Genomic DNA, 22,095 nt, shown 5'->3' with positions numbered 1-22,095 from the left:
ACTCTTCTGATTGGTGGTTGAAACGGCGGCTTCTGATTGGTGCTTGAGATGGCGGGATATGATTGGTGTCCATGTTTTACTCAGTTGGAATCCTGTGTCTCTGTTAAGGTTCGTTTTTTCTTGTACGATTGCAACGGCTTCTTTTATCCTCCTGTCCCAAACTCTTGAGCATTTTGCTATTATTTCGGCATCTGTGAACAAAATCTTATGTTGCTGTTTGATGCTATGTTCAGCCAATCCGGATTTTTCTGGTTGGTTTAGTCTGATGTAACTGTTGTGTTCTTTGCATGTGGCTTCAATGGTTCGTCCTGTTTGTCCAATATATGACTTACCACATTCACATGGAATGCGGTAAACTCCAGGAGTTCGGAGGCCCAGGTCGTCTTTGGTTGATCGTATTAAGTTTTTTATTTTTGCTGGAGGCTTGTGTATTGTCCTGATGTTGTACCTGGCAAATAGTCTGCTGAGCTTTCCAGAAGTGTTCCCGGTGTATGGGAGGCAAATTGTGTTTTTCCGTTCTTCATTCACAGTTTCTTCTGCACTTTTGTCCTTGTTGTCACTGTCCTTCGTTCTGGTCCTTTTCAGGGCCATATTTATATCTCGCATTGAGTATCCATTCTGTAGCATGGCGCTGCGAAGATGATTAACTTCCTCTATTAAGCAATCTTTGTCGGAGATGGAAAATGCTCTATGTGCTAAAGTGTTGAGAACTCCAAGCCGTTGAGCTTTGTGATGGAAACTGTTTGCGTTCAGATATAAATCTGTATGTGATGGTTTCCTGTATACCCTCTGGCCTAGGCTGCCATCCGGTCTTCTGTATATCATGATGTCAAGAAATGGTAGACGTCCATCTTGTTCAACTTCCATTGTGAATTTAATATTCGGATGCTGGTTATTAAGATGCTGCAGGAATTCCTGTAAGGAGCTGCGTCCATGTGGCCAGATGGTGAAGGTGTCATCAACATACCTATAGATATATGTGGGAGCCAGTGGTGCTTTCTTCAGTGCTTCATGTTCAAAGTGCTCCATACAAAAATTGGCTACTGCAGGTGATAGTGGAGAACCAATGGCGACGCCGTCTGTTTGCTCATAGTACTGACCACGGTATAGGAAGAAGGTTGAAGTGAAAACATGTTGAACGAGATCCAATATCTCAGACCGGAAGTGTTTCCCAAGAAGCAGTATTGTATCCTTGACCGGAACTCTGGTAAACAATCATACCACGTCGAAACTAACCATAAGATCTTCGGAAGAGATCTTCATCGTCTTCAGGTTTTTTACACACTCTGTTGAATTTTTCACATGGTGTTCACACTTGCCCACGTATGGTTGGAGTAATGTTGTAAGATACTTGGCCAAAGAGTAGGTTGGGCTTCCTATTGCACTAACAATTGGTCTCAGTGGTACCCCTGCTTTATGTATTTTTGGTAAGCCATATAGTCTCGGAGGTATGCTGCAGTGTGGTGTAAGTTGTTTGCGAGTATCTTCGTCCAGTCCCGACTTCTTTAGCAGTGAGGCTGTTCTTCTTTCTACTGCAGATGTTGGATCTCGTGACAAGGTGGTATATGCTGGATCTCGAAGTAACTGTGAAATCTTCACTTGATAGACATCTGTGGGAAGCACTACAGGGATGTTTCCTTTGTCAGCTGGTAGAATAGTGATACTTGCGTCTTCTCTTAATGCTTTAAGTGCGATCCATTCGGCTTTGCTAATGTTTGTGTGGGCATTACGGCTCTTTTCAGGACCACGCTCGCTTCCTGACGTATTTCTTCTGCTGTATCATTGGGAAGATTGCTAACTGCTTGTTCTATGCTGGCAATGATGTCTATGGTCGTAATTTTCTTCGGTGTGATGGCAAAATTTAGCCCTTTCTTTAGTAAACTGGAAGTATTTTCATCCAAAGGTACATTGGTGAGATTGACGACCACTTTCTCAGCTTCGATTTCGTGTTCGGTTGGTGTGGATGGTTTTAGTCGATTGAATTTCCTAATTTGTTTAGTCGTCCTTTTGGTGTGTGAAATATCGGCCAACGCTGTTGAAGACATGTCGATCCATTCCCAATCTATTGGCGAAAGACAGCCGGCTAGTTCCAGGTGAGTTGTTAGAAGCTGTCGGTCCATACTGTCCAGCTGCTGACGGGTGAAATGTATGCGTTCTCTTACAAGTGCCATATTTGCGTGTCTTAAGATTCTTGAAATTCTGGCAGACTTTAGAGGAAAGTGCAGTCTGGTAAAGATAGGTGACACTCCATTGTCTCTGCATCTCAAGAAGAAGGCTAAGTTGCATAAAAGACGTGCCTTCTTGCTTCGTAGTTCTTGTAGATGGTTAATGCTACGAAGTATTTCCTCCCTGTAAAGGTATCTAAAGTATCTATTGAAGCTTTCCTGGCGACGTATTGTGAACACGTCTTCTCGGGCAAGCAGCCAGGGTAATACTGTTATATCTTGCGACGTTTCGAGGGCTGACATCGTCCTCATCTTCAGGCGAATATGATTGTGCAATGGAGTGTATGGAATATATATACTCATGTATGTACGGTTGGACTCTTCTGATTGGTGGTTGAAACGGCGGCTTCTGATTGGTGCTTGAGATGGCGGGATATGATTGGTGTCCATGTTTTACTCAGTTGGAATCCTGTGTCTCTGTTAAGGTTCGTTTTTTCTTGTACGATTGCAACGGCTTCTTTTATCCTCCTGTCCCAAACTCTTGAGCATTTTGCTATTATTTCGGCATCTGTGAACAAAATCTTATGTTGCTGTTTGATGCTATGTTCAGCCAATCCGGATTTTTCTGGTTGGTTTAGTCTGATGTAACTGTTGTGTTCTTTGCATGTGGCTTCAATGGTTCGTCCTGTTTGTCCAATATATGACTTACCACATTCACATGGAATGCGGTAAACTCCAGGAGTTCGGAGGCCCAGGTCGTCTTTGGTTGATCGTATTAAGTTTTTTATTTTTGCTGGAGGCTTGTTATTGTCCTGATGTTGTACCTGGCAAATAGTCTGCTGAGCTTTCCAGAAGTGTTCCCGGTGTATGGGAGGCAAATTGTGTTTTTCCGTTCTTCATTCACAGTTTCTTCTGCACTTTTGTCCTTGTTGTCACTGTCCTTCGTTCTGGTCCTTTTCAGGGCCATATTTATATCTCGCATTGAGTATCCATTCTGTAGCATGGCGCTGCGAAGATGATTAACTTCCTCTATTAAGCAATCTTTGTCGGAGATGGAAAATGCTCTATGTGCTAAAGTGTTGAGAACTCCAAGCCGTTGAGCTTTGTGATGGAAACTGTTTGCGTTCAGATATAAATCTGTATGTGATGGTTTCCTGTATACCCTCTGGCCTAGGCTGCCATCCGGTCTTCTGTATATCATGATGTCAAGAAATGGTAGACGTCCATCTTGTTCAACTTCCATTGTGAATTTAATATTCGGATGCTGGTTATTAAGATGCTGCAGGAATTCCTGTAAGTAGCTGCGTCCATGTGGCCAGATGGTGAAGGTGTCATCAACATACCGATAGAAATGTGTGGGTGCCAGAGGATGCCAGTCGTTCCTATACCGTGGTCAGTACTATGAGCAAACAGACGGCGTCGCCATGGGTTCTCCACTATCACCTGCAGTAGCCAATTTTTATATGGAGCACTTTGAACATGAAGCACTGAAGAAAGCACCACTGGCACCCACACATTTCTATAGGTATGTTGATGACACCTTCACTATCTGGCCACATGGACGCAGCTCCTTACAGGAATTCCTGCAGCATCTTAATAACCAGCATCCGAATATTAAATTCACAATGGAAGTTGAACAAGATGGACGTCTACCATTTCTTGACATCATGATATACAGAAGACCGGATAGCAGCCTAGGCCATAGGGTATACAGGAAACCAACACATACAGATTTATATCTGAAAGCAAACAGTTTCCATCACAAAGCTCAACGGCTTGGAATTCTCAACACTTTAGCACATAGAGCATTTCCCGTCTCCGACAAAGATTGCTTAATAGAGGAAGTTAATCATCTTCGCAGCGCCATGCTACAGAATGGATACTCAATGCGAGATATAAATATGGCCCTGAAAAGGACCAGAACGAAAGACAGTGACAACAAGGACAAAAGTGCAGAAGAAACTGTGAATGAAGAACGGAAAAACACAATTTGCCTCCCATACACCGGGAACACTTCGGGAAAGCTCAGCAGACTTTTTGCCAGGTACAACATCAGGACAATACACAAGCCTCCAGCAAAAATAAAAAACTTAATACGATCAACCAAAGACGACCTGGGCCTCCGAACTCCTGGAGTTTACCGCATTCCATGTGAATGTGGTAAGTCATATATTGGACAAACAGGACGAACCATTGAAGCCACATGCAAAGAACACAACAGTTACATCAGACTAAACCAACCAGAAAAATCCGGATTGGCTGAACATAGCATCAAACAGCAACACAAGATTTTGTTCACAGATGCCGAAATAATAGCAAAATGCTCAAGAGTTTGGGACAGGAGGATAAAAGTAGCCGTTGCAATCATACAAGAAAAAACGAACCTTAACAGAGACACAGGATTCCAACTGAGTAAAACATGGACACCAATCATATCCCGCCATCTCAAGCACCGATCAGAAGCCACCATTTCAACCACCAATCAGAAGAGTCCAATCGTACATACATGAGTATATATATTCCATACACTCCATTGCACAATCATATTCGCCTGAAGATGAGGACGATGTCAGCCCTCGAAACGTCGCAAGATATAACAGTATTCACCTGACTGCTAGCCCGAGAAGTCGTGTTCACAATACGTCGCCAGGAAAGCTTCAATAGATACCTTAGATTCCTTTACGGGGAGGAAATACTTCGTAGCATTCACCATCTACAAGAACTACGAAGCAAGAAGGCACGTCTTTTATGCAACTTAGCCTTCTTCTTGAGATGCAGAGACAATGGAGTGTCACCTATCTTTACCAGACTGCACTTTCCTCTAAAGTCTGCCAGAATTAAAGAATCTTAAGACACGCAAGTATGGCACTTGTAAGAGAACGAATACATTTCACCCGTCAGCAGCTAGACCGTATGGACCGACAGCTTCTAACAACTCATCTGGAACTAGCCGGCTGTCTCTCGCCAATAGATTGGGAATGGATCGACATGTCTTCAACAGCGTTGGCCGATATTTCACGCGCCAAAAGGACGACTAAACAAATTAAGAAATTCAATCGACTAAAACCATCCACACCAACCGAACACGAAATCGAAGCTGAGAAAGTGGTCGTCAATCTCACCAATGTACCTTTGGATGAAAACACTTCCAGTTTACTAAAGAAAGGGCTAAATTTTGCCATCACTCCGAAGAAAATTACGACCATAGACATCATTGCCAGCATAGAACAAGCAGTTAGCAATCTTCCCAATGATACAGCAGAAGAAATACGTCAGGAAGCGAGCGTGGTCCTGAAAAGAGCCGTCATGCCCACACAAACATTAGCAAAGCCGAATGGATCGCACTTAAAGCATTAAGAGAAGACGCAAGTGTCACTATTCTACCGGCTGACAAAGAAAACATCACTGTAGTGCTTCCCACAGATGTCTATCAAGTGAAGATTTCACAGTTACTTCGAGTTCCAGCATATACCACCTTGTCACGAGATCCAACATCTGCAGTAGAAAGAAGAACAGCCTCACTGCTAAAGAAGTCGGGACTGGACGAAGATACTCGCAAACAACTTACACCACACTGCAGCATGCCTCCGAGACTATATGGCTTACCAAAAATACATAAAGCAGGGGTACCCCTGAGACCAATTGTTAGTGCAATAGGAAGCCCAACCTACTCTTTGGCCAAGTATCTTACAACATTACTCCAACCATACGTGGGCAAGTGTGAACACCATGTGAAAAATTCAACAGAGTTTGTAAAAATCCTGAGGACGATGAAGATCTCTTCCGAAGATCTTATGGTTAGTTTCGACGTGGTATCATTCTTTACCAGAGTTCCGGTCAAGGATACAATACTGCTTTTTGGGAAACACTTCCGGCCTGAGATATTGGATCTCGTTCAACATGTTTTCACTTCAACCTTCTTCCTATACCGTGGTCAGTACTATGAGCAAACAGACGGCATCGCCATTGGTTCTCCACTATCACCTGCAGTAGCCAATTTTTATATCGAGCACTTTGAACTTGAAGCACTGAAGAAAGCACCACTGGCACCCACACATTTCTATAGGTATGTTGATGACACCTTCACCATCTGGCCACATGGACGCAGCTCCTTACAGGAATTCCTGCAGCATCTTAATAACCAGCATCCGAATATTAAATTCACAATGGAAGTTGAACAAGATGGACGTCTACCATTTCTTGACATCATGATATACAGAAGACCGGATGGCAGCCTAGGCCAGAGGGTATACAGGAAACCAACACATACAGATTTATATCTGAACGCAAACAGTTTCCATCACAAAGCTCAACGGCTTGGAGTTCTCAACACTTTAGCACATAGAGCATTTTCCATCTCCGACAAAGATTGCTTAATAGAGGAAGTTAATCATCTTCGCAGCGCCATGCTACAGAATGGATACTCAATGCGAGATATAAATATGGCCCTGAAAAGGACCAGAACGAAGGACAGTGACAACAAGGACAAAAGTGCAGAAGAAACTGTGAATGAAGAACGGAAAAACACAATTTGCCTCCCATACACCGGGAACACTTCTGGAAAGCTCAGCAGACTATTTGCCAGGTACAACATCAGGACAATACACAAGCCTCCAGCAAAAATAAAAAACTTAATACGATCAACCAAAGACGACCTGGGCCTCCGAACTCCTGGAGTTTACCGCATTCCATGTGAATGTGGTAAGTCATATATTGGACAAACAGGACGAACCATTGAAGCCGCATTCAAAGAACACAACAGTTACAACAGACTAAACCAACCAGAAAAATCCGGATTGGCTGAACATAGCATCAAACAGCAACATAAGGTTTTGTTCACAGATGCCGAAATAATAGCAAAATGCTCAAGAGTTTGGGACAGGAGGATAAAAGTAGCCGTTGCAATCATACAAGAAAAAACGAACCTTAACAGAGACACAGGATTCCAACTGAGTAAAACATGGACACCAATCATATCCCGCCATCTCAAGCACCAATCAGAAGCCGCCATTGCAACCACCAATCAGAAGAGTCCAATCGTACATACATGAGTATATATATTCCATACACTCCATTGCACAATCATATTCGCCTGAAGATGAGGACGATGTCAGCCCTCGAAACGTCGCAAGATATAACAGTATTCACCTGGCTGCTAGCCCGAGAAGACCTGTTCACAATACGTCGCCAGGAAAGCTTCAATAGACACATTAATTTTTATTTTAACTAAGTGTGACGTGAAAAGTCACGAAATATCAAAACGAAGTATGCGAGGTGGCAATAATACCATCACATGCCAGCACATGATTTGCGTACTACTTTCCTAGTGTAATCATTAGCAAAACGAATTCACACCTGCGGAACTATTTCCAAACAAGCAAACGGAGTGAAATGAATAGTATATACCCAGTCAGGAAAGTCCAGAGGATTAGTAAAATGTATTCGCATTAATAGTAATTGTATTTTAGCGCAGATCTCAACGTTAACAAACTTAAAACCAGAAACGTAATGAAACGACATAATGATCTTACATTTCTCCAGACACTATTTGTTTTCACCTTGAATTTACCATGAAACCATTGCCTTCAGCAATCTTACAAACACACAAATCTTAAAAGAAAAGGTTGGTAAATACTCTTTACATCTCTTATACGGTACAGCTTCTATACAGTATTCATACAGTATACGGCACAACTTCTACACAGTATTCATCCTAACTTCTTTCTCCATAACTTAACGCAGCGAAATGATAGCTATTCCATAATAAGTTACTAGGTTTGGAAACACACCTGCTCGAATCACAGGTAGCGTATTGAGTTATCAATATTGCCGAAGGCCATTTTATAACTTTTACGTTTGTAAAGAAAAGTTTAATCGAATATTTCTGATTCAGGCCTACACATCCGGGATAACTATGCTACCAACTTGAAATGTACAAAATATAGCTAGAGGACCAAGTATTTAAACATGTACAAATTTTACCCTGAAATCTAAATTGAAAAGTTGAATATAACAAAAATTCAAGGATAGAGTAGTCACATAGATAGATTATTTGATCTCTGTGGGTTCAAACTTCAGAAAAACGATCATATGGCATTTCATATATTTGACCCAAAAGCCGTTGTTTGTAGGAAGCGAAAACCGTTGGCCGCTAAGTCAGTGCGACGCTGATTTCTTCTGGCGTTTGGTCTACCATGCAGTGACATGTTTAATAATATTCCGTATTTAATCTTCTAGTATAAGAATTATAGGAACCATCACCTATAAACATTTCCATCGTTTCTTTGTTTAAATCTCTTTTCCCTTTCCTAATTTTAAGGTCGGTATATATTATTCAAATTTGTCCTTTTATAATTATTTTTTACCATGATATGCATTTTCTTTTGATGATTGCGTTTAGCTACATAATAGGAATTGTTCCAGGATTTCTTAAATGTTTACTTATTTCTTTTTAATCCAATTTTTTATTACTTGTCTTAGTCAGCTAACCACTAACATTTAAGGAGACTGGCGTTCTAAGAAATAGTAGCTCCTTCCTTCAGTTGAATCCTTTCAGTTTATGGCTGATAGCTTGACATCGTACATGGCAACACGCATGCCCCGAAATATGACATGCTAGTATATTTCTCCAATTGGAGCAAGAAAGAATGAATATTTCGCCATCACTTAGAGACGCACTAGATAGATTTGATAAACTACATTCACGTTGAATTCTAAGAGAGGAAAATTAATACAAACAAAATTAATATAATAATATGCATCATGCTGAGACAGAGAAAGCATGGCGGGAATGACTTTTATTAGTTTCGTTATGTAATGTTTTGTCAGCGTAAATAAATCTTCGAAAATAATATTTACAAGCTCTCGCATGAACACGCGTTCAAGTATCGGCTGGTACAAGCTATATTTTACTTTCAAAACACATTATTTTGTTAATAATAATTTGTTTTCTGCTTTTCTTGTAGATATCTTAAATTTTATTGGCCAGTGCTTAGTGGAGGCTATTGTTGGTGAAAAATCATTACACTTCTATTTCTTTCTTTTAACTGCGTGGGTTATTCCTGTGGCCATAAAATCGCGGTTTTTGTCGTTGTTAGAACCTTGTAAATATAACCGTAACGTTCATAATGATTTTCGCTGTTTTTCCAAAAGTTTACACATCCTTTCCCTCACTTGTGTGTTGCGTTCATCCCAGCTTGGCTACGGCAAATCACGATTTCTTCCGTACATACGTTGTTATAAACCGAAGCTAGATAGAACGGTAGACAAAACATAGATATCGTAAAAATGGAAAAGTGAGCAAATGATCAAATTAACCTTAGATATTAAAAAACTAAAATTATCTTCTGGTAGAAATCATAAAACCTGGTTAAACTGTGCAGAAAATGTGATAATACTGATTGCAATTTACACAAATTAAAAGAACATCAAAAAGTTACAAATGAAAAAGTAGCTTTTACTGTATATATTTTCGGCCGTGTTAACTTTTTTTATTTCCACTTTTATCTTATTTTATTTTCTTTTAATACTGTACTGTGTGGCACAATTGATAAATTAAGATTTCACTTAATCACAATAATCTTCGACCGGTCAACTCCTTCAGAGGCGTTGCAGTTAATAGGATCTCAGGCGTTCCACGTCGTATTATCCCAAGGGTCCGCTGGAGTCCTCTGCAGATAATAATAAGCGATCGTTCAAGCAGGCACAATTACTCCTTCCTTTTCAATGATATGGAGCCAGAATTTGTCACAAAACTGAGATTACAAACGAATGTTAGGGTGCTAACACATATGTACTAGTCACTTCACTGCTGATTTCTGCACAATATTTGAAAAAATTATTTTACACGGAGGCGTATGAAAATATCCTACAACCACTGATGATAAACAAACAAAAAATTGGATCTCACGTATGCAAACGGCGATTTAGCTTGCGAAGCTCAATCCGTACAATTGGAGCACTCATAAGAGTATAACATGAGTTTACTTTAGAACAATGCACTCCACTGTTTAATCCTAACAATCGTTTCTAATCTCAGTTTTGTGTGACAAACCCGAAAATAAAATAAAAAGATATTTCGAAAATACCGAAAATAATAAAAGATAAAAGGGGAAATAAAACAAGTTAAAACAGCCGAAAATATATACAATAAAAGCTACTTTATCATTTGTAACCTTTTGATGTTCTTTAATTTGTCTGAATTATATTTGGTATTATCATATTTTCTGTAAAGTTTAAACAGGTTTTGTGATTTGCACATCATAATTTTAGTTTGTTAATACCTGAGCTTAATTTGATCATTTGTTCACTTTTCCATTTTTACGGTATCTATGTTTTGTCTACCGTTCTCCCCAGCTTCGGTTTATGACACAATGTAGGTACGAAAGAAATCCTGATTTGCCGTAGCAAAGTTGGGATAAAAGCAATAAACAAGTGACAGAGAGAGAGAGAAGGATGTGTAAACTTCTGGGAAAAAAGCGAAAGTCTATATGAACTTTCCGAATATATTTACAAAATTCTAACGACAGGAAACAGGATTTCATGGCCACTAGAATAATCCACGCAGTTAAAAGAAAGAAATAGAAGTGTAAAGATATTTCACCAACACTAACCTCCACTAACCACTGGCCAATAAAATTTAAGATATCTACAAGAAATGCAGAAAACATATTATTATTAACAAAATAATGTGTTTTGAGAGCAAAATATAGCTTGTACCAGCCGATACTTGAACGCGGTTTATTTCAAAAAATAACACGACCTAGTTCCGACGTATTCACGTGAGAGGTTGCGAATATTATTTTCGAAGTTTTATTTACGCTGCCCGAACATTACATAACAAAGCTAAGAAATGTCATTCCCGCATGCATTATTGGTGAGTACACCTCCTTCAAGAGGTACAACTGGCTTCGTAGATTTATGAAATCAATGTTCTAATTATCTATAAAGAGCTAGTGTGAATATAGTAAATTAGGGAAACCAATCTTTAAATCGTCGATTCCATCCTGTTCACCCCAACCATAGATAGGTGGGCAACATGGAAATTTTGAAACTCTTCTCTACCGTGGGAGATCAGTTTTAAAACTTGATAACGTCTCTTCTTTGTAACTGTCTATATATTGTATCCTTGGTATTCTTCTTCCTGGTATTTCTATTGCATTTCCCGCTATCAGCATGGTGATCACATCAGAGTGCCGAATAAGATGGCAAAGCATAGTGTTTCTTCTTTTTCCTATTATTTTCATGATCTGTTGTCCTTCATTAGCAACCCTTAGTGCTTGTTCATTTCTTTTTCTTTCGGTCCATGATATACGCAACATTGTGCTCCAAGACCACATGCAAAGTGCTTCTAGCTTAGATATTTTAGCTTTTCTCAATGGAAACCCTCGATTGATCCTACATATATTTAGACTTAACAGTAACTTCTTAAGATAGTGGATTAAATTTGCCTGACCTTGATCTAGAAATGCAATTTTTTTTCTGAGGCCAGATGTTAACCCATAAACATTTATAAACCGTAAATAAACTAAAAATTGAAATGGAACCGGGGGCAATATGTGGCAGTGTGGAGTTTTATGGCTGATTTGAGCATACGCCTTAGATCGTGCCCCAATTCGACAGCGTGTAAGACTCGTTCTAATTAATCTTCGTTCGAATGGCAGCCTGGATCTACAGTTTGTTTTTCAGGGAGTTAAGCATGGTAAGCTATGTTCGCTATTGAAACTAAAAGCGGTATATTCTTTAAAGGAAAGAGAAAAACCAAAAACAAAAGGATGGGAAATGCAGACTTTCTATTGTTAAAAGTTGAAATTTCGTTGTCGTGTCCATGCTTTCTGTCTTAGCATGATGCATATTGTTATATTCATTTTGCTTGCATTAATTTTCATACCTTAGAATTCAAAGTGAATGTAGTTTATCAAATCTATCTAGTGCGTCTCTAAGTCATGGCGAAATATTCACTCTTTCTTGCTCCAATTGGAGAAATATACTGGCATGTCATATTTCGGGGCATACGTGTTGCCATGTTCGGTGTCCAGCTATCAGCCATAAACTGAAAGAATTAAACTGGAGGAAGGAGCTAATATTTCTTAGAACGCCAGTCCCCTTAAATGTTAGTGGTTAGCTGACATGGAAAAGTGATAAAAAATTGGATTAAAGAGAAATAAGTGAACATTTAAGAAATATTTGGAACAATTCTTGTTATGCAGCAAAAAGCAATCATCAACAGAAAATGCATATCATGGTAAAAATTAACCAAGAGATGACAAATTGAAAAAAATATACCGACTATTAAAATTAAAAAAGGGAAAAGGGAATTAAACAGACTTTGAAAAAGTTCACAGGTCAGGGTTCCTGTAATTCTTATACTAGAAGATTAAATACCTAATGTGATTTAACATGTTACTGCATGGTAGACCAAAAGTCGGAAGAAATCACCGTCGGACTAACTTAGCGGTCAACGGTTTGCGCTTCCTACAAGCAACGGCTTTTGGGTCAAATATAGAGAAATACCATATGATCGTTTTTCTGAAGTTTGAATCCACAGAGATCAAATAATCAATCTATTTGACAACCATATCTTTGAGTTGTATTATATTCAACTTTTCAATTTGGAGTACAGGGCAAAATTTGTACATGTTTAAATATTTGGTCCTCTAGCTATATTTTTTACATTTCAAGTTGGTATCATTGTTATCCTGGATGTGTAGGCCTGAACCAGAAATATTCGATTTAACATTTTTATACAAACGAAAAAGTTATAAAATGTTATAAAATGGCATTCTGGCAATTTTGATGACTCACTACGGTACCTGTGTGTCGAGCAGGTGTTTCCAAACCTAGTAACTTATTATGAAATAGTTATCATTTCGCTGCATTTTACTTATTTACAATTTTGAGCGTTTAAACGGTCTGCTAGGATAGTTTGTAATAATACTGCATATACAACTGTTGATAAGCATGTTTAATAAAAAAAATACGCATATGAAATAACGTCACTATGTTACAGTCAGTGCGCCTTATTTATGATTTTATGTCTACGCCCTTCACAGCTTCTCATTATGACCCTGGTAGAAACGAGAACAATATTGTTATTAGAAAAAGCTAATTGAGATACATGGGATAACATCAAATGGTAAGATAGAAAATTAATTTCAGAACTTAGCTCAAAATATAGTAAAGAATATCGGGAGAAGATAAAAACAAGGAAAGCAAGAAAAAATCATACATTCCTTCAGCACAAATTATAAATCTTTATAAACGAAGACGAAAACTTGTTATAAACAAAATTATCTTCTCTCGAAATAACGTGGAACAGGTGAACATCACTTCCGTTATGTTAATGTTCGTTATAATACATGTTTGTAATTCCAGATGTTGTTTGGCAATAGACAAAATAGAAAAGAGATATTCGGAAAAATGAAAAGAAAGCCAGGGACAAACTTTTAGATGATATCCCTGTTGATTGCCAGCTGTTTCTTCTTGTTTTAATTCCATTTTACTTGCGCTTTATCTTATCGATTTTAGGACAATACTGATTGGAATTAATCGCGAAAGATTCATCCAAATAGTAACATTATATTTAACTGAAGACAAAGAAGAGAGAGTAGTTTTTTGATTCACTCCCAGCTCTTTTAGGATCTCCATTTTTGTAAAATGTATTCTATTAGAGTAATTTTTAAAGTCAGAAAATATCTTAACCCTTAACAGGGAACGTTATTTTTGTTCGCTTACAAGAAACGCGTGTCTCTGGGACACGGACATGTATAAAGTAAGATCTTTTTTAAAAAACGTATGTGTAATGTAGAACAATGAAACTTTATATTTTGTACTTCGAGCAAAATATGATAAACCAGAATTATATATATTAATTCGGTTTTATTGGAATATAAATTCGGAAAATATTTCAATATCTAAATTAAAATAGAATATAAATTTAAAAACTGACAAATTTTAAATTAGTATAATTCTACATATTACTACCCCGCAAATATGCTATTTGTCCACATGTAGCTGCCCTGTACAAATGTTCTATTTGTCCAAGACCTTGGAAACGTTTAACGAACATGGTAGCTTTAAATAAAGGTCGTCCCAAAGTGTCTTGAAAATGGTGAATACATGTCTTCGTTGCCTGATTTACAAATAGAACACAATATTAGGAGAGCAATAAGGGCTTTATTTTCAAATAGGTCAGTAGATCTGTAGTTTGACTTTGCTCTAATTTACTTCAAATTTGTTTCGATTTTCTTCCAACTTCATATTGAAATCTCCTGAATTATATCATCATTACATAAGTTAGACAGGATTTTTTTCCCAGATTTCTTACATGGGTGACTATACCAGGAATCCCTCTGACTATGTTTTGATGAGAACCCTTCGGTTTCTTAGAGGTGCATTTCAATTCCAAACAAACTTGTTTTTACCTCTGTATCTAAGGCCTTCGTTATCACATGAAACTTCACTAGGGCTTCTCACATTGACAGTTCTGTTACTACTTGAGCTCACACCTGGCACTGTATCAGAATTGGTATCGTCCTCACTTTCAGTAGGTAATTCTTGATTTGAGGAAAAAATTAGGCGTCTCAGTCAGAATCTACTGAAGACAATAATATAAATTACTTCTGTACTTTCAACATTTTTGGAATTTTTCCCGTGAAATAAGGATCTGCTGTACTTACAGTTTCATTCTTAAATTTCTTTCTCGAGGTACTAGGTCTATATTTTGCAAATACATAAAATCTCACACAAACAAAATTGTATGTTTCAAGAGCTCAATAGCTTCTATTTCATGGTAAATAAAAGTAAACCACAAAAATTTTTGAAAGCAAAACTCTCTTCAGGAAATGTGTGTCCAATAATCACGCAAAAATATAAACAATAATGGAAATGTGTGCCTCTTTGTAAAATCATCGATAAATGTTCACTCAGACATTACGCCAACAATAGACTACTGCGAAACACAAACAACTAAATAATTGGAAGGTACTGAAAGAACCGATACATTGAGTGAATCAGTGTTGCCAATGTAATACAAAGAAAAACCATAGGTGTCTGACATACACATATTTCGTCTTAAGGTTTAAAAAGCAGAAGGAAACGAAGGAGAAAAAGATTGTGTTTAAAATTCAGGGACGATGCAATATTTAAAATGCATTTTCCTAAGCTACTGAGTTATAACTAACCAGAAAAAAAAAACAAAGGAAATAGACACTTACAAGGATGAAAAAGCATTACGCAAGTGCCCGAGATAAAGCTGTAAGTAGTCAACAAAAAACGGAGAATGCAAGCTAAAATCTCAAAAGAAAACAATAATACAAATTAAAGAAATCCAGGTTTGTTAATGGAAATTCTTGTAAAGTGTGATGCACAAGCTTAGAAACGACACCGAAGCCTGTATCCTATGAGCTTTAAGCCATCAGCAAGTGCAAATCAAACAAACGTCAATTTCATTTGAAACATAAAATCTAACTTTAATTTTTAAGGCTTCACTCGTGAACTTCCTGATTTTATATGGAATAGCTCAGCGTTTACAACTTTAAGAGCAAAAATATAGACCTGTCCAAAAAGGCAGTATGAACTATGGGAAAAGCTATCAATTCACACAAGTACTGACAAAATGATGGAAAACTCATATCTTGGTGGAATTTAGTCTAAAATGGTGTGAAAAAATCTTAAAAATTGAGAAAAATGCAAATTAAAGAAAGGAAAAATACGTGGAAACACAAAATATATCAGAAAACTGATAAACAAGTAAACCATAAACCATTAGCTCCATAATCTTTTCGTCTGTCTTGGTTAGTTTTACTCTCACGTTCCTGCACTTTCGATTGGATCATAGAATATATTCCCCCGTGTAAGAAATATAATAAAAGTGGAAAATAATTTTTCTTAAAGCAATTTAAATCTTTGTCTCACAAAAACTTGGACTCAACCATCATCGTGCTTTCCTAATGTAAACCTACATTCAAGAATGAAATGCAGCTTATACAATGTAGTTTTCTATCATACTAACAAGTAAACCTTACGTTTGGGTGAATCGAGTTGCTGACTGAGATACATATGAGAAAGTAGTACTAAATGTGGTCAGTACTTCAGTGAAGTTGTAGGTGCGAAGCTCCAGGGGTTTAGGAGATACAGCCACCAGAACATCACATGGAAGTAAAGAATAGTCTTCATACAGTTGGAGGTAAAAGCTCTGTAAGACCTCTTGTAACGACAAAAGGTGAATAACAAATATATGGGTACATATTAGGACTAGGGGGAAGTCATATAGTAAGGGTATACCTGACGGCGGCCATCTTGAAATCCGCCATTTTGAATTAAGGTTAAGTTTTCAAAATAGGAATAGGGTCATGCGATACATGATTTAAGGCGCAAATTTAATCAGAAGAACAATGGTGACGTTAATTTTGATTTACGCGCAATTGGTAAAAAGCTACAAGGAAATTAAATATTGATGCAGCATACCGTATGTATTAGTCCTTTACCCCACCTTGTAAATTTTGTGTTAATGATAATAAATAAATAAAAAGCAGGTGGATAAATATTAGGTCTATGGTAAGAGTTGTCTTGATGGCGGCCATCTTCACATCCGCCATTTTGAATCAGACAAAAGTTTTAAACAACACGCATAACAGTGACACCTTATTAATAGCAAATTTTACCATTCGATTCGCTTTCAATCAGGCTGGATATTTGAATGAAGAACCTGGACGTTGGATCGCTCCTTACGACTACTGCTTTGACGGAATTGTTAACGACAAATGTGTCAAGTGTAACTCGATTGCCTATGTCAGGTGTGCTCACTGTGTGCAGAGCATTTGTGCAAGTAATGCACTCTTTTCTGAACTACATATTGATTGTACTAATTGAGAACCTTTCTGGAAGAAAGACCCAAGTTCAATTATGACTCAATTCCACTTTGGTCATTTTTCATTAAATTAGCAACTTGTTTATGCAATAACAAATGCTGGTTAATGATAAAGCAATAATGGTTATACCGTTGGATTTATGGTAAAATTTACTATTAATAAGGTGTCAATGTTTCGCATTTTCTTTAAAACTTTTGTCTGATTCAAAATGGCGGATTTGAACATGGCCGCCATCAAGACAACTCTTACCATAGACCTAATATTTATCCACCTGCTTTTTATTTAATTATTATCATTAACACAAAATTTACAAGGTGGGGTAAAGGACTAATACATATGCTGCATCAATATTTAATTTCCCTGTAACTTTTTATCAATTGCGCGTAAATCAAAATTAACGTCACCATTGTTCTTCTGATTAAATTTGCGCCTTAAATCATGTATCACATGACCCTATTCCTATTTTAGAAACTTAACCTTAATTCAAAATGGCGGATTTCAAGATGGCCGCCGTCAGGTATACCCTTACTATATGACTTCCCCCTAGTCCTAATATGTACCCATATATTTGTTATTCACCTTTTGTCGTTACAAGAGGTCTTACAGAGCTTTTACCTCCAACTGTATGAAGACTATTCTTTACTTCCATGTGATGTTCTGGTAGCTGTATCTCCTAAACCCCTGGAGCTTCGCACCTACAACTTCACTGAAATACTGACCACATTTAGTACTACTTTCTCATATGTATCTCAGTCAGCAACTCGATTCACCCAAACGTAAGGTTTACTTGTAAGAAATTTTGTCCGAGGGGCGGGATATACTTAATAATATCGTATTAATGATATTCTTAATCTGGACTCTAAAAAGGCTAATTTATAAATAAATAAATAACGCTTCCCTGGTATTTTATGAGTATATCTCAGTAACCCACAATGAAATTTGATTTAACATCGTTCTGAAATGAATTTAAATAATAATGATGATCTATACAGAAGTTCTACATTTCTATGTAGAAGAAGGAAAAGTCGTTTATAAAATACCCTTTTCAACAGTACAACGAGAACATTATCTGATAAAATGCTGCTCCTCCATAACAAAAATTGAAACTAACGTTACTTAGAAATCGACTTGTAGTCATAATGAACCCCCTCCCCCTTTAAAGGGAACCCAAAAAGAAGAAACCGACGTCGGGCACATTTTTAAAACATATTAAGATTCTATTTTGCTAAAAGAGATACTTTGCATAGTTATTTTGTATTGATAAATCTATTCTTAATCTTCTATTCCAAACTGTTCTTAAAAAAAAAAATCCTGCGGGACTTGTATCTATGGCCATTCTCACTCTATCTAAAATCTAAAAGCAGAGTAACAAAATTTATTTAACTCACCTAATAAGAAAGACGTTATCTCAAATTACATTCACTGCAGTTAGAAGCGAAATAACTGGCAATAGCTGTTAAAGTTTGAAAGATGTTAAAAATAGAATGGTTGGGAAATTTTTCATGGTTTGTACCTGAGATATTCTTACTTTCCTTTATAAATTCAAATAAGATCTCAATTTATTTCACTCGGCTAAAAGAAATGAAACGTTCTCAAATTATACCATCCGCAGAGTAGGAGCCGTTCTGATCACGAAGTTTGAAACAACTTTAAAGCTACGATGAAAATGTCTTTCATTGTTTGTCAGTACAAACATTAATACATCCTTCTTCATAAAAAAAAAAAAAAAAAAAAAAAAAAAAAAACCTCGCGAGCTACTTGCCACTTCTACTAGGAATACCTAGATGTCAAATACATACTTCTACGATAGGCTCAGAGCAGCGCAAAAAAGAGAAAAAATCGAATTGGAAAGCGCTTGAAATAGAACGAATTCAAACTTTCTTTGTATTCCCCACCTAGGGATGTTCTTATAAATTTCTAAATTGTAAAAAGTACAAATCTAAATTTGTTAAACTTAACTACTAAAAATGAAAAGAACTAAGTTATTTATTCAGTAAAGTTGGTTGTAGAATAGTTACCACGATCGTCGCCATGAAACCAAAATTCAATTACCCGCTCACCGCATTCCACACATACAAGCAGACAGAATATGTGGCGCCACAGTAACATAGTACCATATGACTGTACAGACACCCAGTGAGAAAACTATGAACTACCACCAATCTGTTTACAGTTCAGGCTTTTACTAACAGATGACTGAAACTCTTTTCATATTTTGTGGGAAGTAATGCCCAATGTGCAAAGTAACCCCGTGTTACGGTAGCTAGTTACCACTGTAAGCGAAATGAAATATCAACATTCAATGTGGCAAATCATGACACAAAACTAGAAAAACCTTTCGGAAGGAAGGAATTCATATAACTAAGGAATTACGTCCCTAATATATTGCGTTAGTTTGGAACACAAATATACAAGCAAAGAAAGCATTTCAAGATGTTACCTATAAAATACTTAGGAACGTACAAGAACACATTCAACACGTAAGACATGTAAGTTTATCCTAAATACAGAATTTTGCGCTATCCTCGTTTACCAACATTCTGCGTATATGCTCTAATCTGCATAGCAATCTTATTTTTACCGGCCATCTAGCACATGCTGGTTAGCGTTGTCTGTACAATAATTCACACATCATGTACGTTCACTAAGCCCCTACAGTGATTATACATTGAGAAATTTAGGTTCATACTCTAGAAATGATTCCTGGGAATGTAAAAGGCGACTTCCTTGAAAGAAATGAGTGCAGCTATGAAATGGTTTGATGTATGGACCTCTACAATTAACGAACATTCATTGATGGTTAAAATATTCTTTCTCTTGTATTTTACTAATGTCTTTCGAAGCCCTCCGGAAAAATGAGGCTAGACACATTTGAGCTAAATTCTAAGTAAAAACAGAAACGTCCATAGTTCTTGTTCCAATATAATATTTTTTACGTTTAAATTTGCAAAATATTAGGATATATACCATTCTCACGATTTGTTATTTTACATAAGTCTCTATATAAATAAAACAATATTGTCGAGCACCCATATTTAAAATATGTGCAACAATTAGTGAGAAGTGTGTGATCAATAATAAAGAAATAATTAGTTTATCAAGATCTAAACTACACAAGATTTGTATTAGTCGTATCGATCCTATTTTTATTTGGTATACAGCTTATCTACCTGTGTCTTCCAATTTCCTAATTGTAGGTTACTAACTTACGTTCGAGATATCTCCCATATCTAAATATTTCTCGTGAAGTATTGCTTTTAGCCAACACACTTTCCGAACGCATGTAACTGTATTATCAATCTGAGCCAATTAGTATATGAAAAATTGAACATTACCTTTCTGGGTGAAGTGAATTTAAACTTTTTGTTGTTAATTGTTGGAAGTTATTAGAGTACGACGCGCAAGTCTCCTGAACCACTATTTTTCTAGGCGTTTCTATATTCCTTTCAAATTCAGGATCATCTTCTACTGCTAATTCTGATTTCACCCTTTCAACGTTTAGTTTCACATCCAAAGAACACATAGCTGTATCCTTGTCCATTGTTTCCTCTCCTTCCGTTGTGGATAATATTAACTCTTTCTTGCCAGTCATCAGTTCGTATGTCCACCCTTTCCCTTCGAGTGGATCTTCCTGAGGTAAGTCAAAAGCAGTTTCTTCTTTGCACATCAATTCCATCTTAACAGACGCCTCACCAGCCATTGTGAATTGAAATATAATAAGAATATAACACTGTTCTTATACTTCCCTTATATTTTATGTTGCCAGTCTTAATGAAATGATTTACAAGAACGTTCACAAAAGCAACTTTATATTTAAAATCATCTTCTGCAGATCCTTATTTCCTTAGCCACGATCGCTCTCTAGGCAATTGTTTGTTTGTTTGTAGCAGCCGGAGGAAAATGAAAAGGAACCCGGATGTTTACATCTTTAGTTCATATTTCGTTCAAGTGAGATCTTTTGTCGCTAGTGTAGCTAACACTCACATACCGCTATTCTCGTGTTTCAGAAGTTATCCATCCATCTTTATCGTTTTAGCGGGAATAGCAAATCATGTATTTCTGTATGCCATTGCGGTTTGACTGACTGTCGATCTCCCGTTGCGTATACCGGTACTAATTTTATTTAATACACGTGCTATTATTGCTTCAAATGCTACTTTTGATTGTGACTTGTGCCGCGACATAAGATAGTTAGTGCGAACAATTTAATATTTTAACACAATTTTTTCACTTGAGAACAATAACTGGTTGTGGCTTTTGTGTGTATGTGTAAGCGTCTCGTGGAATAAGACGTTGATTTTCGGTGCCATTTGATAACAGTCACTACCATCACTCACGCACCTACTGTAACTATTGGAGACAAACTTAGAGATCTCTTGCCCCAAACGCTACACATTTCCCCCCACACAACCCAGGGCTGATCTTAAGCAGCACGTGCGCTGTCATTCTCTTCAATGTTGCCGTACTTCCGTAACCTTTCATAAACAACAAAATTCAGCATTTAAAAACAAAATGAATGAAAGAGAAAAGAAAGGGACAATAGAGGGAAGTAGCAACGTTGATTTTCAGGTAACGGGGTCATAAATCTCTAACAAATATCTCAAAGAACAGAAGGGAAAGTTTTGAGGACTTTCCAGATTCCATGATAAAAGCATCTTTAACTGTGTCTGCTAGAATTCCAGGCCAGACAAACGCTGCCCTTGTAAGGTGACCATAATTCCAGTATGATACGCCAGGTGGCAGCACCGAACCGAAAATGGGTGGGTATAAAACGATTAACCTTCTGTAATTTCTAGCAAGTACCTAGGTATATAGCACTAGGCAAGGGCGCTCATTTCTCTGGATATTTGGAGAGGCACACACACGCAGAAGGTATATATATATATATATATATATATATATATATATATATATATATATATATATATATGAGGATGTCACGACTAGTGATGGGTAAATTCCCGGGAAGATATTTTTCGGGATTATTCCCGGGAAGATTCCCAAAATGGGAATTTATGTAAAATCAGAAAGAAAATTGCATTGTATTACTATATTATGAT

At 37.2% G+C, this 22,095-nt stretch overlaps 1 protein-coding gene across 1 annotated transcript in view; it reads right to left on the bottom strand.

The window, feature by feature from the left end:
- LOC145690952 (uncharacterized) overlaps positions 1 to 20,985 on the bottom strand; it is a 61,359-nt gene extending 40,374 nt beyond the window's left edge. Inside the window, exon 1 of the mRNA XM_081766415.1 lies at positions 20,371 to 20,985. Coding sequence (XP_081622541.1) covers positions 20,371 to 20,735 — 365 coding nt within the window. The 5' untranslated portion in view covers positions 20,736 to 20,985. The remainder of the gene's footprint in view (positions 1 to 20,370) is intronic.
- Between the last annotated feature and the right edge of the window lie 1,110 nt (positions 20,986 to 22,095).

Source organism: Thermobia domestica, chromosome 7, assembly GCF_964235325.1.
Source record: "Thermobia domestica chromosome 7, izTheDome1.hap1.1, whole genome shotgun sequence".
Classification (NCBI taxonomy): Eukaryota; Metazoa; Arthropoda; class Insecta; order Zygentoma; family Lepismatidae; genus Thermobia; species Thermobia domestica.
The sequence above is the reverse complement of the archived record's forward strand: the minus strand, read 5'-3'. Positions and strand labels throughout refer to the sequence as shown.